This window comes from Alosa pseudoharengus, unplaced genomic scaffold, assembly GCF_046254945.1.
Source record: "Alosa pseudoharengus isolate Yale_2024_CS ecotype anadromous, Long Island Sound unplaced genomic scaffold, YU_APseudo_1.1 YU_APseudo_1.1_scf_23, whole genome shotgun sequence".
Lineage (NCBI taxonomy): Eukaryota > Metazoa > Chordata > Actinopteri > Clupeiformes > Clupeidae > Alosa > Alosa pseudoharengus.
In genome coordinates this window covers 20,751,910-20,767,511 of record NW_027468685.1, presented here as the reverse complement: position 1 = coordinate 20,767,511, position 15,602 = coordinate 20,751,910, and the positions used below count along the sequence as shown (strand labels likewise).

Genomic DNA, 15,602 nt, shown 5'->3' with positions numbered 1-15,602 from the left:
AGACCGAGGTAGGTCATTAGCATTCAGAACACCCCCATAGCGGAGAGCAGGAGTGGGCTGCCAAGATACCGGACACGAATCTGGCCCTGATCTGGCGCGGATGCGCAACGGATTAAACCGGTCCTTAATGGCCGTCAGCCGCTATCCGGGTGGCCGTTAGCCCCAAGGAACGATGGGCCCTCGGCTGTCTTCTTTCTACCTCATTTCTTCATTGGTTAATTAATCGTGCAAGTCAGCTGGTAAGTCAGGTGCACTGCTGAGACGGGCAGATAGGTAAATAACTAACGGACGCAATTGTAACACTGACTTCACGCTGAGGATGAATAAGATTAGCTCTATCTGGAATGAAACAGAAACTGGAATGAATATCCTTGCAACAGCGCAGACAGTTTATTAAACAGCATGCCATTGGGTAACTGTGCGTGTAGAATTATAATAAATGCCAGGGAGGCTTAAGCATACAGCTTTTTTGTGCACAAATGGGCTATACTGCTGTCAAGGCTATTGCCAGAACATAACATAGCCTGCGCACAGGGCAGGTTAATAGGATGAAATGTATTTCCGAGGAAAACAGTAAGACTGTTTTCAACTTAAATAAGTTAAGTAGGCTATGCAATCTATAGTTTAGAGCCAATGAGCGAAGGACAGAGATTAAACAGAGATGAATCACCAACTGCTTGGTGTTCAGAGCAGTGGCAGAAGTTCCCTAACTTTTCAGACTGAATTGTGACGCCCTTTGTGACATCACAATCCCTGCTCCACTCTGAATGGCGCATTCGAACGGGTTGGGGAACTAGACGCCGACCACTGTAGCTACTTACAGAGCGGCTGAATCAGTGGCGCACATACCAAGGAGGACATACCTGTGTGCGCAACTGACGCTCAGCACGGGGAGGGCTTTTAAATGCTTTTATGTCAGAAGCCGACCGTAGGACCGATATCAAGGAAACAAGTCGCCAGCGTGTGGGGCAAAACCATTTTTTGCTGACAGGTTTTGCCCTCGGGTTGATCGTATTTATATAAACAAGAAAGCCATTCAGAGGAATACTGTATTATCTGTAGGTTAATTTGGAGGATACTGGACTGTTCAGGAAGAATGGCGAAACACGGCGTCTCCGATATCTGCTCCACTGCGAGGAGTTGGGCGCTTGCAGCCCTAATTCTCATTATCCTGCAAGGTAAGAAAGCACTTTGTTTACACGCTGCTATCTAGATACCTGTTCGTGTTGTGTTTCGTTTGAAGTAGGCTAGACTACCCTTGGGTATTTATTTCGACAGTTTCGGTTATTAGCCGGATCGCCTGTGATCCGACAAGTATTCCATGAAGTCAGCCGTCCCATGTGAATGCACAACAACTCATACAGGGCTGACCGTAGCCTACAATTTTCTGCCGTCCTGTACAATCTAGCTGTTGACCGAGAACAGCGTATTATCATGTATTCAATTATGTTCATGTTTCAAAATGGGTATCAGGTCGCGACGTATACCTTTATCCCGACTTTCGGTAGGCTACGCCGTGTTACGCAAGGTGTGGCCACCCGCGGTATTTATCCGAGCGGCACTATGGCAGCAGCAGGTGTGATAGTTCTTAAACATTTGATGTAGCTAATCCGTTTGTGTTTTTCTCGTGCAAGCAGTCAAGACGTTCCCAGTAAAACAAAAATAAAGAAAATTAACTCATACAACGCCAAAGAATTTTACGTTTTATTGGTTGTTCAGTAAAATCAGTAGACAATCAACAGGATGTTGTCATTGGAAAAGCAACATCGACATTAGTCTATCTCTAGATTATTAGGTGTCTTCTTATGGATGGACACCTACATTTAAAAGTGAGAAGAATTATTAGTGTGGTCACGCTAGAAATGTCGACTGTGTTCAGTGCATAATAACGAGTTTGTTACATTATTTGTTTTATACTGGTTGGCGATACAGCATGGATCTGTTACTGTTCAGGCGTCGATGCCAGCCGGACAGACGAGACTGTAGACGATGCATGTTCCGCACTCCGCAGGTGAACTGAAGTGTGGCTACTGATGATTTAAAAACACACAAATATGTTCATCTCCGTCCAAAATGAGATGAGACGAGAAAATGAATTTGCCAGAATATCATTTTGAACCTCAAAGTCTGACTGCATGCTTTCATTTAGTGGATAATCTGTTGCATTGTGGCAACATAGTCCTGTGGTGGATATGATTCATTACAATCTGTCTGCCTTAAAGTTGTGCCTAGTTTGTTTATGTAGGTCAGTAAGTGGTTGGTTGTCATGGAGATCATCCACTAACCCCACCGAAGTGGGGGCCTTGTGGTTCCCTTGTATGGTAGATGTTGCAGGAACATATTTGGGGTCACTACCACATTGCCATTTTTGTGCTTGCAGTTCTCTGTACAATACATTCCCTCCAAGTGTGGATTAGTATAAAACCTATTCAGCCCTTAAGACATATATGGAGATTCTCTGTGGGCTTTGTCCAATGTATGCATGCTCTCAGCCACGATAGTCAGGAGGAAATGTAGTTGAACCCCTTAAAAAAAATAGTATTTGAGGTTTTTGCATTTTTTCACCCAAAGCTGCTGTTGAATAGGCTCTTTGTATATGTTTTCTTGCATTAGTTAAGGTGCAAGCGGCCCTCTCAAAGTCCATCTTAAGGGCATTACTATCGAACGCAGCAATGCGCAGGTCGTCAAATGTCTCCATGTCCGTTAATGGTTTGAGACATTTGACCAAGAATGTTTTTTGCCATTTGTGTTGCACTCTGTTAGCTGTGGACAGTTGACATTGAGAACCAGAAAAGAGTTGTCTGGTTTGGACAGTGTTCAGAGCTGCAAGTTTGGTTGAAATTTTGCTCATTGTATCACACCCAGTCAGCACATGTAGTGCTGGGAGACAATGTGTGAGCGCTATGCAGATATCATGAAGTGGTAATATTGATCTTTTCACTCCTGAGTTGCGGATGAGCCAGAACAATTGTTATGTGGTATAATAGGCACACAAAGACGTATGTATGGGGATATCTATAAAGGGGGAAAAAAGTCCCATTCACCTGTAGTGTGATAATAGTGTCATCTGTTGTGGTCATTTTCAGGACTTTCGTCCCGGGTAGAGATTTTGGCACACATCCCATGTTGTTCAGTGGGGTCATATTAGTCTATAACAGTTGAGATATTCTCCGCTAAATGAAGTGCATGCAAATCTTACCCACCTCTACTATAATGGCTTTTTATTGGATTTTGGACCCAAATTGACCATCACCCTGACAATTGAAATATGAACCTAACCTCTGACCTTTTCAGTTATTCATTTTTTGACCAAATTTTTTGGTTTTCAGCGTCTCCAGCGGCGGCCATTTTGGAAATATGCCAATAAAAAATTTGCCACCGCCTAAATTTGATGTTATCATCAAGAAATGTTGACTACATGCCCTAAGGATGCCAAAAATGCAAAAACCTCAAATACAATTTTTTTTTTAAGGGGATCAACTGGTTTTTGCAAGTTTTCCCCCTGACTACAAGGTCTGTATGCAGAGTTGCTTGCTGGAAGACAATGGGCTGTAGTTTCCATTTAGCTCATTAGGATGAAACTGGCACAGAGAAGGGGCTCTGTCTGTCCCCCATACACACCCACAGAGGGAGAGGGAGACAGAGAGACAGGGTGGGAGATGGGAGCGCTTGTTTCATTGAATGCCCATTCTCCTCAACCTTGCCTTTTTTTGTTTGGCGGGGGCTCGGGCGCTTTTGTTGCGGCTGCTCTCTAGCCGCTGTTGAATTGAAAGGGCGCTCGCCCCACCTCTCTCCCCACGGCTCCGGGCCTCATTGTTTATGGAGTTCTCTGCGTGTGAGACTCCAGCGGCAGGGGGAAAAAAACTCTTTCTGTGAAAATGTTTAACACCCGCAAGAGAAAAAAAGAAGGGAGAAAAAAAAAAAGTCATTGCCTCACCCTGACCACAAGCGCTCACCACTGGTTCCCGTTGTACTACCCCAGGGAATTTGTTGGAGTCAAACAGTTTCTTGATGGAGGGTTTTAATTTGAAAAAAAAAGAAAGGGCAAAAAATTTAGCCGTAATAAGTTCCTGCTGTCTCATGCGCAAGTAAATGAAACCACTGCGAGCTCACTGAGATGCTGGGAAGAGAAAGAAAGAGGGAGAAAAAACCCCGAAAAACAACATGCAGAAAACGAAAGAAAAAAAGGCACTGTCATATCCAAGTACAGTTTTCATCTTCTTTTATTTTTAAGGCTAAGAATCCATCGGCATGTACATGCTTGCTGTAAAAAATGCAGGTCATTCCATTCATTCACCCCTTGCCCTCCTTCCCACCCCATATAGCTGAAAATGCCCCCTCCCCTCGCATCCACCCACCCTCCTGCCCCCCTGAGGAGAGGTCCCTGGCTCACTGAAGGGCCGTGTCACCGAGGGCAACCGTTAGCAAGGCCCGTCAGGGGCTCCGGACTCCCACCAGTCTTGTGCAGATCAGACCCACACTAAAGAGTTGGATTTGTGTGTGGGCCCGGCGAACAGGCCTTTTCTCCTCACCCATCCACCTTTCGTTTGACTCTAGCGCTCATTTCTCTCTCTCTTTCTTTCTCTCTTGACATTCCTTCACTCTCCCCTCCATTGCAGCCCTGGTCATTTGCGTAGGTGATGCCAAATCCCTGGTGTCTTTGGCTCGAACAGGAATCAATGTGGCATTGTAAAGACTGCGGAAATCTGAGGAGTCCCTTTGGCAGGGAGCGCAATGGGTTTCTGGTTGGAAATAGATGCAAAATGCAAAAGGCTTTCTGATTGTATTTCCCTCATGCATAGATGTGAGACTAGTAAATTACCTTTGATCCTGCTCCCGAAACTATGCTCGCTGTCAACACGGAACATATTGCTGCTTTAATTGTTTTTTGCCGGGGTTCGCCACAGGGTAATAAAAACTTAATTTCGCCCCGAATGACCTCGGCAATTTACAATCGTGTTAGCAGCTCTGCCGACGATAAATCTGGGTCCTCCAGGAAGAGATTTGGACTTCCATGACCTCATTTCCCAAGGTCTGGTTTTGATCAAAGATGGGGTAGGGGGCCACGCAGAACGCCAGTGCCAGTTGCACTCACTGTACTATGTACTACGCTTTCCACTGAATAGAGGCCTTGAGTAACCATGTTCTGCTGGCCTGCAACCACTTAGCTAAGCTGGATGGCACAGCAAGGGCATTTTTATAGGCTTAAAACCCCCCTCCCCAACACACACATACATACACTTACACACTGTACACACACACACACACACACACATTTGCACACACACATACACTGTACACATACACACACACACACACACACACACACATAAGCACACACACTTTGTCTCCTGTCTAAGAAGCAGCAGCTCATTGAAATTCAGAAAGGAGCTGAGAGCTGGGAGAAGTTTAGGGGAGTCTGGCAAGCCAGTATTTCAGAGAGAACCGTGTGGGTGACAGCGCAGCGACAGAAGGTGTTTTCTAGCAACTGAAGTTGCGCCGTGTCCTTGGGAAAAGGGAGTCAATCCCCCCCCCCCCCGTCCAACACACACACACACACACACACACAGACAGACACAGACAGACACACACACACACAGACACACAGACAGACAGACAGACATACACACCACCCACCCCCGAAAGAGAGAAGTAAGACGGCGAGCGTCCGCCTGAGGGCTGTGTCGCAGCTGGTCCGGGAGATTGCACAGACAGGCGCGTCAACTCCCCCCAGACAGGTCCATCGCTGCTGCTGATGGTGTTACAAAGCAAACACGGCAACGTGCCGCCATGCCGACCGACCGACCAACAAACAAACAGACAAACACAAATGAAAGACACCTGTAGAATGACCTGTGGTGGTCCCCATCGGCTCTTGACCTTTTCCGCAAAATGGCTCTCGCTCCCCTCCTCCCGCTGTCACGCTGCATTCCTCTCTGCTGTGTTGTGATGCAGAACATCTGGAGGGTGAGGCTGCAACTGCTGAAGAGTGTCCCCCCCCGGGGAGCCGTCAGGGGGCTCGCCTTGCACAAATGTTAGCCTTACCCACAGGGGTGGGCAGTAGGCAGGCAGGCTGGCCGGCTGGCCGGCAGCTTTCGCGGAGGAATCTCGGCGCGGGGGCCAGGGCTGTGTTCGAGGTCTCCCGCAACGGGAAGCGCACCGTAATGAGGCATGGTGTTCACAGAATCACACCCTGAAGACATGGAGACAGCCAGGCACCACTGCCAAGTGCATGTATGCACGAACACACACACATACACACACTTGCAAGAGTTTGTGCCTCATATAAATACACAAAGATATTTTTGCATACACACACACACACAGACAGTGTACACTGATCACATGCAGGACATGTACAGAATCTTTTCCTCCTAAACAGATTTGGGCCCTCAGTTTCAACAGTGCAACAGAAATACCACCAAACCACACACACACACACACACACACACACACACACACTCCCAATCCTACACACACACACACACACACACATACAGAAGAGATGCCACTGAGACTCCGGCCAGCCAGAGGCTCTACAGTTATGTGGCTGAGCTTCAACAGGGCCAAGTTTGACCATTCGCTCAGCCCCCCAACTATTCCTGGAGTTTTGTGGCACTACTGAAGACCGTACCGCATTTCACCACTCACAGTATACAAGACAGAATGCAAGACTGTCCGAGAAATGCAAGAGAGATAGAAAGAAAGAGAAATAGAAATAGAGAGATAGAATGAGAGGGAGAAAGAGAAAAGCACTGAGTCAAAGCAGCTGTCACATACATGCATTCCTCTGTGTATCTGCTGGATTAAGGAGCTTTCAGAGGCAATTTGGGCACTTTGCAGAAATGCTGATTGCAGAAATCCTCTGTTTTCTGTGTGCCTTTTTTCCCTCCCTTTCCCTCTCTCTCACTCACTCTCACACAGACAGCGACCCCCACACACACACACACACACACACACACACACACACACACAACCACACAAACACACACACACAGTGTCTCAGATGGCGCTGAGTCGTGACTGGGGTACTCTGTGAGACACCCACCCAAGCCTTTGAACACTCCCTGGCGAGGCGAGGCCTGGCATGCCCGCCTGGTGAGGAAGGGGGGGGGAGAGAGAGAGAGAGAGAGAGAGAGAGAGAAGAGAGAGAGTGAGAAGAGAGAGAGAGAGTGTGTGTGAGATTCAGTGGGGTGGGGGGGCTTAGTAACGACATGGCAGGGATTCTAGCGGCCGCTTCGGTGCTGTGAGTCACAGACAGTGAGAGCGAGAGAGAGGAAGTGTAACACATCCAGCCAGAGGGGGTGTTATGGCTGGCCTCTCAAAGGGGTCATGAGGAATTATGTGTGTGTGTGTGTGTATGTGTGTGTGTGTAAATGTGAATGTGCGTGTTCCCACTTGTGTTTATTACAATGTGTAATCAGTGGGTGTATAGGCATTTTATGTCTGTGTGTAGGTATTTGCATGCATTTGTTTGCGTTTCTGTGTGTGTGTGTGTGTTGTACGCTGATAACACCACTTCCCTAGCATTCACTGCGAATGCCTGCAGGGCTTAGACTTAACGCTGGTGTTTGACATGAAGACATTTTCCATCTTTGGTTGAAGATGTCGAGATCATGCTGCTGGAATTTCCCTCGCCCGTCTGCTTGCCAAAGCAGTGCCGACCGCCTTCCCTGCTGTGCTGCTTGTTCCCTGATTGCTTTAGAGTGTGTGAGTGTTTTCCTCTGTTTTAAATGGCACCTTCTGAGTGTGTCAGGATGAGGAAGGGCTTTGGTTTATGACCATCTACTAAGCTTACTTGTGCAATGAATGGCTCCTATGCCATTTGTGTATGTGTTTATCTGACTGTGAATGAAAACAGGCACTCTGTGTGTGTGTGTTTGTGTGTGTGTCTGTGGGTGTGTGTCTTTGTTTGGCTGTTTGGCAACAAGCGTCAGTGTGTGTGGAGGTTTTGAATCAATACAGGTTACCCCACTGGTTCCTGCATTCCATTACCTTATATGGGCAGCAGAGCAAGGCGGTGCAATTACGGTGGGCTGCGAGGTTATTTCACATAATAGTTCTTTCTGTCACACTCTCTCTCTCTCTCTCTCTCTTTCCCTTGTCTCTCTGCCTCTGTTGCTTTCATTTGTTTTCTCCCCCGTTCGTCTCTCTCTTTCTGCCATCTATCTCATTCTCTCTAAGTCTCTGTTTGCCTTTTCCTTTCTTAATGTCTCTCGCTTTCTCTCCCAATCCCTTTCTGTGTCCCTGTCTTCCACACACACACACACACACACACACACACACACACACACACACACACACACACACACACACACACACACACACGCACGCATTTCTTTCTTTCTTTCTTTCTTTCTTTCTTTCTTTCTTTCTTTCTTTCTTTCTTTCTTTCTTTCTTTCTTTCTTTCTTTCTTTCTTTCTTTCTTTTCTTCCTCTTTTCTTTCTTTCTTTCTTTCTTTCTTTTCTTCCTCTTTTCTTTCTTTCTTTCTTTCTTTTCTTTCTTTCTTTCTCTCTCTCTCTCTCTCTGTCTCTCTCTCTCCAGTATCTCATGACTCTGTTTCTTCTCATCAAACTCTTTTCCTCCCTCTGTGCTGACATTCTTGCTCTCTCTCTCTCTCCTCCTACCTCTGCTCCGCCCCTCCCCTCCTCCTCCCCCCCCCCCCTCCTTCATGTTTCACTGTCATTCTTTCTCGGCTCAAAGAGCACACTGATAAGCCTTTGCGAAAATGAAACCAGGGGAAAGTGTAGCACAGATTTTTTTATTTTTTCATTCGCTCTTTTTAGCAGTCAAACGACTGGCGCCCCTGGCCTTCAACTCTGGCGGGTGGGTGGTGTGGGTCTAATAAAGGCTCCATGGTAACGCTCCCGGCCGGCATTGATGACCTGAAGTGGCCGGACATCTTCCCAGTCGCCGGCGTTCAGGAATTGGTTCCTATCGATCGCCTGGGCTGTTGATATTCAACACGAGGCATGTCTGGAATATACTGGAGTACAGCATCGAGAGATAAACATCCCAGCATAAACAACCTAGTCATAAAAAAACTACTCCTCCTACTCCATATCTGCCCTCCTCCCCCCTTCCACTTGTCTCTCTCTTTCTCTCTTTCGGTCTCTCTCTTTCTGTTTTACTTGTGAGCTTGTAAAAAGGCTTACCAGAATGATCATTTGTGAAAGCTAAATTGGCTTTTTGCCCTCCATCTCTGGCTCTAAACTCCGTTTCCCTACCCGCTCACTCCCTTTTCCCTCTCGCCCTCTTTGTCTGTGTCTTTCTCCTTCTTCACACATTTGAAAAAGAAGAGGCGCAGAAAGATTATGCTCGGGCTCCTTCTCTCTCTCTCTCTTTTTCTTCTCTCTATCTTTCTCTTTCTCCCTCCCTCTGCTTATATCTGCTTTTCTCTTTCATTTTTCTGCCTGAAAAGATCCATCTCTCTGCTTTCCTCCAGTGGAGGGTGACTGCTGGGAAGGTCACGAGTGGTCATGTTTATTTTAGGTCTTATCTCTGATGGTGACCCCCGCAACATGCCTCAATCCTCTCATCTCCCTCTATCTCCCTCCCTCCATCTCTCTTCCTCCCTCGCTTCTCACCACCGGCCTACTCTCCTCCTTTCCTCTTCTTTCTCTACATCTCTGTCCTCTACTCACCCTCAATGACTGTTCCCTTCTCTCTTGCTCTCACACACATACTCTTGTTCTCTCTCTCTCTCTCTTCTCTCACTTACTCTCTCTCTCTTTCTCTCTCTACACACACACACACTCCCCTCTCTCACTCACAGACGCCCACACTCCATTTCTATGTTATCTTTGCAATTCAGCTTTCTGTAAGCTGTTCCCGGCGATCTACATTCACTGACTATTTTCCAGTCTAACGGACACCCGTAGCTCTCCCAAGCTCTGCCCCCCCTCCCCTCCACCCCCCCCCCCCCACCAACTCCAACATCCCCCTTCCGTCCCCATTCAACAGACTCCAGCTTGTTGAAGTGATAAATTGGACCCCTGCATTAGCCGCGTATGTAAATATTATTCCACATCAGCCGATTATGCGCCTCTCTCCCGTCACTTCCCTGCACGGGCATTTTCTTTCCCCCATTGTGAGGCGGCAGACTCCGAGTGATCATCTGTCATTCAGACACGCTGGCTGGCGTTGGGAGTGGCATTCATGGCTCTGTGAGGGAGAGTGCCTTGTGTTTTTGTAATGCTCTCTGGCTCTCTGGCTTTGAAGGCTTCCATCCTGTTGCTGCCCTCCCTCGGCACAGTTTTCACCTATTCCAGTCTCGCGTTTTGTTCTTCTTTTTTTTTGTTTTGTTGTTGTGTCTTTTCTCCTTGGTCTTGTCTGCCACCCTACTACCCCCCCCCCCCCCCGTACTTCCTGTAGCCGCTACTTTCTTTTGTTGTTGGTGGGGACGGGTGGGCGTGTGCCTTTTAAGATGTCTGCGTTTGTGGTCAGTTTCAGGTTGATGTGTCTGTGTAGGGGGATTATTGTGTTTGCTGATTTGGGTGTGGTTGGGGAAACCCTCCCTAAACACACACACACACACACACACACACACACACACACACACACACAGTCTTTTTCATCCTCCCTTCCCCGACATACACAAACACACTCACACTCACAATAAACAATACTCGGTAGCGCCTCAGTGTTGCGCTGCTGGTCAAAGCCGGAGGAAATGACATAATTTCTGGGTGTCTGCTCCCTCATCTCGCCTGACCTGTCCCGACTCCCGGGCAGCCCCCACCCCCCCACTCCCCCCTCTCCTCTGTGCCTCCCGCTGGCCGCCTGCCAAACTGCAGCCTAGGGGCCCTGGCCTAACCAGGTCATGTTTGAGTGTGTCTGCGCACACTCCTAATGTGACGGCTCTGGGTGCATGGAGGGCCCTTGTTTATTTATACATGAGGACTTGGTGCATATGCATTGGGTGGGCCATAGAGAGAGAGAGAGAGAGAGAGACATTATGCAACTGTGCAAATTAATTTGAGCCGATGTCTTCATATACAAGTACACATGCATGCATATTGATTTGATATAATGGATGTTTGAGCTTATGTGAGTTCTCTTGTGTGGGTGTACACATTACATATATCCATTTGGGTCTGTTCATGTGAACATAGCATTGTGTGCGTGTGCACCCATGCATAAACCTCTCTGTGTTAGTGTGTATATTTATTTGAATACATCTATTATACACCCAATGCATGTGTGCAGTGACCCAGTGAACCGTGTGTCTGTATTCGGGTGTTTTACCCCCCACCTGCCCCCCACCCTTTAATGACATGTTGTGTTTCCCAGACCGCAGGCCTGCATTTTGGCCCCCCTGCTGCGGCCTGTGGCAGGTCATCCACTATCCCATCAATCCCCTGGTGTGGGTAAACACAGCTCTTTGACCGGCTTGAGATTGGGTTCCGTCTCCGCTCTATCAGCCTGAGGAAGATGGAGCGCTCTCCCGTGCTCCGTTGCTCGGCTTGCCGGAACACGGCGCAGTGCCGGCGACCGCCGCGGCGGGTGGGGTGATTGATGGAGACCGCAGAACACGGAGGTTTTTGCCCCCCTCCCTCCACAAGATTACACACACATACACTTACTCCAGTGTTTGTGTGTGTGTGTGTGTGTTTGGGGTTGAAAGCGGGTACTGACAACCCCAGCTTCTCATTTGTGTAAAGAGCGAGATTGAATTAATGTCCCTGGATGATAGTCCTCTGCGATGAGAGAGGGAGGCAGAGAGAGAGAGAGAGAGGGAGAGCGAGAAAATGGACTCTGTGTTCTGCAGGTACTGTGCGGCATCGGAAAAGAGTCACAAGAGTGTGAAACGATGGAGTTTGAGAGGCGGCCGGCGAAAAAGGTACAAAATGGGGGGAAAGCGGAGAGTGGTGGAGGAGAAGAAGATGGGGTGACATATTTTTTTTCCTCTATCTTTTCTGAGCCGCAGAGGAAAGGTAGAAGACCATCAGCTCAAGAAGAAGACGGCGCCTTCGTCATATTTCACGCCTCAGGCAAAATCAATAGGAAATAAATAGCGGTCAGGAAATCAAGGCTGCTGGAGAAAACCCAGTCAGATGCTTGAGAGAGGTGCTTCACACAGGCCTTCCTCGCCTTGCTGTGCATTCGAGTGGGTTTCAGGTTGAACAGTGGTCGGGTCAATCAAATTTCTCCTTATGAACGCCTCCGTGAATGGCTTCCTCCCCCGCAGAGGCATTTGGTTTTGGGGAAATTTGATTCGTTTTTCCTCTGATTTATTCCTCAATAAACAGCCCTGGCTTCGTGCTGCGTTGTTGTTTTGTTTTTTTTCCCCTTTTCTTTCTAAACTCCGTTTGAATGGAATGCCATTGAGTCCTAATGGAGTTTGGCTGATGAAAATGGCCTGATAAAATTCCTCCCCCTGATGCAGTTGTATGGGGAAGGGAAATGTCAGTGCTTCCCCGCACCCCTCCCACCCCCACCCCCACCCCCCGTGCCTCTGGTGGAAGTCATAGCCATATCTCTCAGGAGAGGAGGGGAGGGCATTGGTGGAGCATGAGCATTGTGTGATAGCCATCAGTCTGTCACCACTGTGTCTGTGTCTGTGAATGTGTGTCCATATGTATATCTCTCTCTCTCTCTCTCTCTCTCTCTCTCTCTCTCTCTCGCTCTCTCTCTCGCTCTTTGTGTGTAGGCTATGTATGTTGTAGGCTCTGTAAGTGTGTGTGTGTGTGTGTGCTAGAGCTTGTTTGTGCTTGAGTTGGATAATGGCACAGAGGTTAAGCACGCTTGGGGCCATACATAGGTCTCCCAGTGGGGGGGAGGCCAGGTCTGAGATGCCCATGAGAAGGGCTCTTGACTCGGGTCAGTCTGCCTCAGGAGGAGATGGACGCTCGGATAGAAATCTGGACTCCCAGCGAGTGGTGAGCTCATTTCAGCTCAGGCAAAATGACGCAATCTCTCGCTTCATCTCTCGCTTCGGACGTGGAGTGCGGTGACCTCACGACCCCATATTGTTTTGCCCACCCGCGGTCTAATTTTACACACTTGGTAGCAATTTGGTCGCCGATAAGAGCACTGTTTGCCTAAGCCTCAAGACAAAAGGCAGCCAAAAGTTAAAAAGCTGGCTCCATTTTTACCCCCCCCCCCCATACTCTCACTCTCTCTCTCTCTCTCTCTCACTCCTTTTCATCCTCTCACTCACTAACTCACTCACTCACTCACTTCCCAACTCAATCCATTTCTTTCTCTTACCCACTAACACTCATTCACTTACTCCTTCCCACCCGTGTGTACTTTATCTCTTCCCCTCTGTGTTTGTCCTTCTTTCTTTCACCCTCTTTCTATTGGGAGAAGGGAGGGGCAGCATCAAGATAAGAGATGCCCCAAGTGCCTCTATCAGCCCTAATGGAGTTGGTGCTCTCTATTGAGCCGAAGGAGGTCGGGTCTGATGGACTGCTTGGTGGGGCTTTTTTTTGTGTGTGTGTGTGTGTGTGTGTGTGTGTGTGTGTGTGTGTGTGTGTGTGTGTGTTTCTAGAGCTTGTGTGTTTGTGTGCATAGAGAGAGTGGCGGTATTCTTGATGCAGACCACATGGAAGTCAGCTCAGTGGCCATAGAGAATGGCCTTAGAGTGCCAAGAGATGATGCCAGTGGTTGACCAAAGACAAACGGAGAGACAGAAAGGGATAGAGAGAGGGACAGACAGAGAAAGAAGGAGGGAAAGAGAGAGGGACAGACAGAGAGACAAGGAGAGAGAGACCGTAGATGACAGTGGAGGCACAGAGAGATGTTTTAACGCCACAGACGGTGGAACACATAGCCTGCTGTGCCTGTGCTGTGTTCGGTCCAGCTGAACGCGCACGTACTGCTGCGTTGTGCAACGGGAGGTTTGGGATTTCTGTTCCTGCTGCGAGAAAAAAAACTCCCCTCATCTCTCCTGCCCAGCTAACACACACACACACACGCACACGCACACACGCACACACACTCCAAAACATATGTACGTGTGCAGACAGACTCGCACATGATGCAACCTCTGTGCTCTCCCCTCGTCTCCCCAGTGGGTTCTTGTGGTGTTTCAGGGCCCCCGCACTCAGGCCCCTCACCCCCCCCCACCTCCCCACCCCCCTCCCTCTCCCTTCACTCCACCACCGCTCCTGCAGTGCTGCTGTGTTCCACCGCTGCTCTGCGCGTGGGCGATGCGCGTGCCAGCTCCGTTTTCAGTGGGGGAACTCGGAGTGAGAGAGGAAGCGAAGAGGAGAGGAGAGTGGAGCGGAGAGGAGAGGAGTGGAGTGGAGCGGAGAGGAGAGGAGAGGAGAGGAGGGGGGCTATCTGGGCGTGCGTCCACACACACACACAGACACACACAATCACAGACGTTGCGAATCAAGCCTTTCCCCCTGGACCACCCCTCCCCTTTCCCTCCCTGCCGCTCACCCCTCCTGCGGCAACAGCGACTTTAGCCAGACTTTTTGAGCTGGAGAGAAAAGACTTTTGATTGCCAGTCTCCTCTCTCTCTCTCGCTTTCTCTCTTTCAGTTTCTCTCTATGTCTCTCACTCAATCTCAGTTTCAGGCACACACACACACACACACACACACACACACATACACACATTCTTTGTTTCCACACTCTCTCTCTCTCTCACCCCTTACCCACACACAAACTCTCCCTGGCATCCCCATTGCGCGTAGAGTTTGTCAGCGATTCATTAATTCGTCATCATCATCACCATCGCTGCTCTGAGCTTGGGGGCCACCGAGGGATTGCTGTGTTTTTTTTTTCTTTTCCTCTCCTGTGTTCCCCCCTCCCTCACTTCCCCCGTTCCCCTTTTTCTCCCTCTTGCTCTCTCCTTCCCTCCCTCTGTCTCTCTTCTCCTCTTTGAGGCAGAGGGGAAATGGCTGCAGGCAGTGAACAGAGGAGGGAGAGAAGTGAGAGAGAAAGAAAGAGAGAGCGAGCGAGAGAGAGAGAGAGAGAGAGCGAGAGAGAGAGAGGGGAGGGAGGGAGTAAAGGAGTGAGCAAGTGATGGGGTAAAAACCAATGCAAAGGGAAGGCTGTGACGCCAAGCGTGATTAGAGCTATGACACTCCCTGATTAAACACACATTTAAATAGACGCTGCCTTGGGAATAGGGGAGGCGTGAGGGAAGATAGAGACAGAGTGAGAGACGGAGAGAGAGAGAGAAACGGAAGAGAGAGAAAGAAAAACCGAGAGAGAGAGAGAGAGAGAGAGAGAGAGAGAGAGAGAGAGAAAGAAAGAAAGAGAGAGGCTTTCATTGCCTTCACGTTGCTTTGCCTCATTCTCCAAAGAGGTACTTAAACTGGCATAGATTATTAATGCCTGGGGTAGAAACGTGGGGCCTTCTGCCGCTGCTCACAGCGCCATCTCATCCCCTCCCCTCCTCTCCTTCTCTCTCTCCCTCCCTCCATCTCTCTCTCTATCCCTCCCTCCATCTCTCTCTCTCTATCCCTCTCTCTCCTCCATCTCCCTCATGGTGTCTTCAATCCGCCCTTCTCTCTTTCACTCTAGTGCTGCTGCTCGCTCTCGCTCTCTGTGTCTCCCCCCCTCCTTTAAACCTACTGTACCTCCCTCGCTTCCCTCTCTGTTCCCCCTGTTCACCCTGTCCATCTCTTCCTCTCCATGAC

At 48.8% G+C, this 15,602-nt stretch overlaps 1 protein-coding gene across 2 annotated transcripts in view; it reads left to right on the top strand.

Annotated features, from left to right (window-relative positions):
* The first annotated feature begins 811 nt into the window (after positions 1–811).
* Positions 812–15,602, top strand: part of pvrl2l (PVR cell adhesion molecule related 2 like) — a 100,941-nt gene continuing 86,150 nt past the window's right edge. Inside the window, exon 1 of one of the 2 annotated variants that reach the window (XM_076301980.1) lies at positions 812–1,178. In XM_076301980.1, coding sequence (XP_076158095.1) covers positions 1,097–1,178 — 82 coding nt within the window. In that variant the 5' untranslated portion in view covers positions 812–1,096. The remainder of the gene's footprint in view (positions 1,179–15,602) is intronic. The other variant, XM_076301979.1, reaches the window with a different exon arrangement.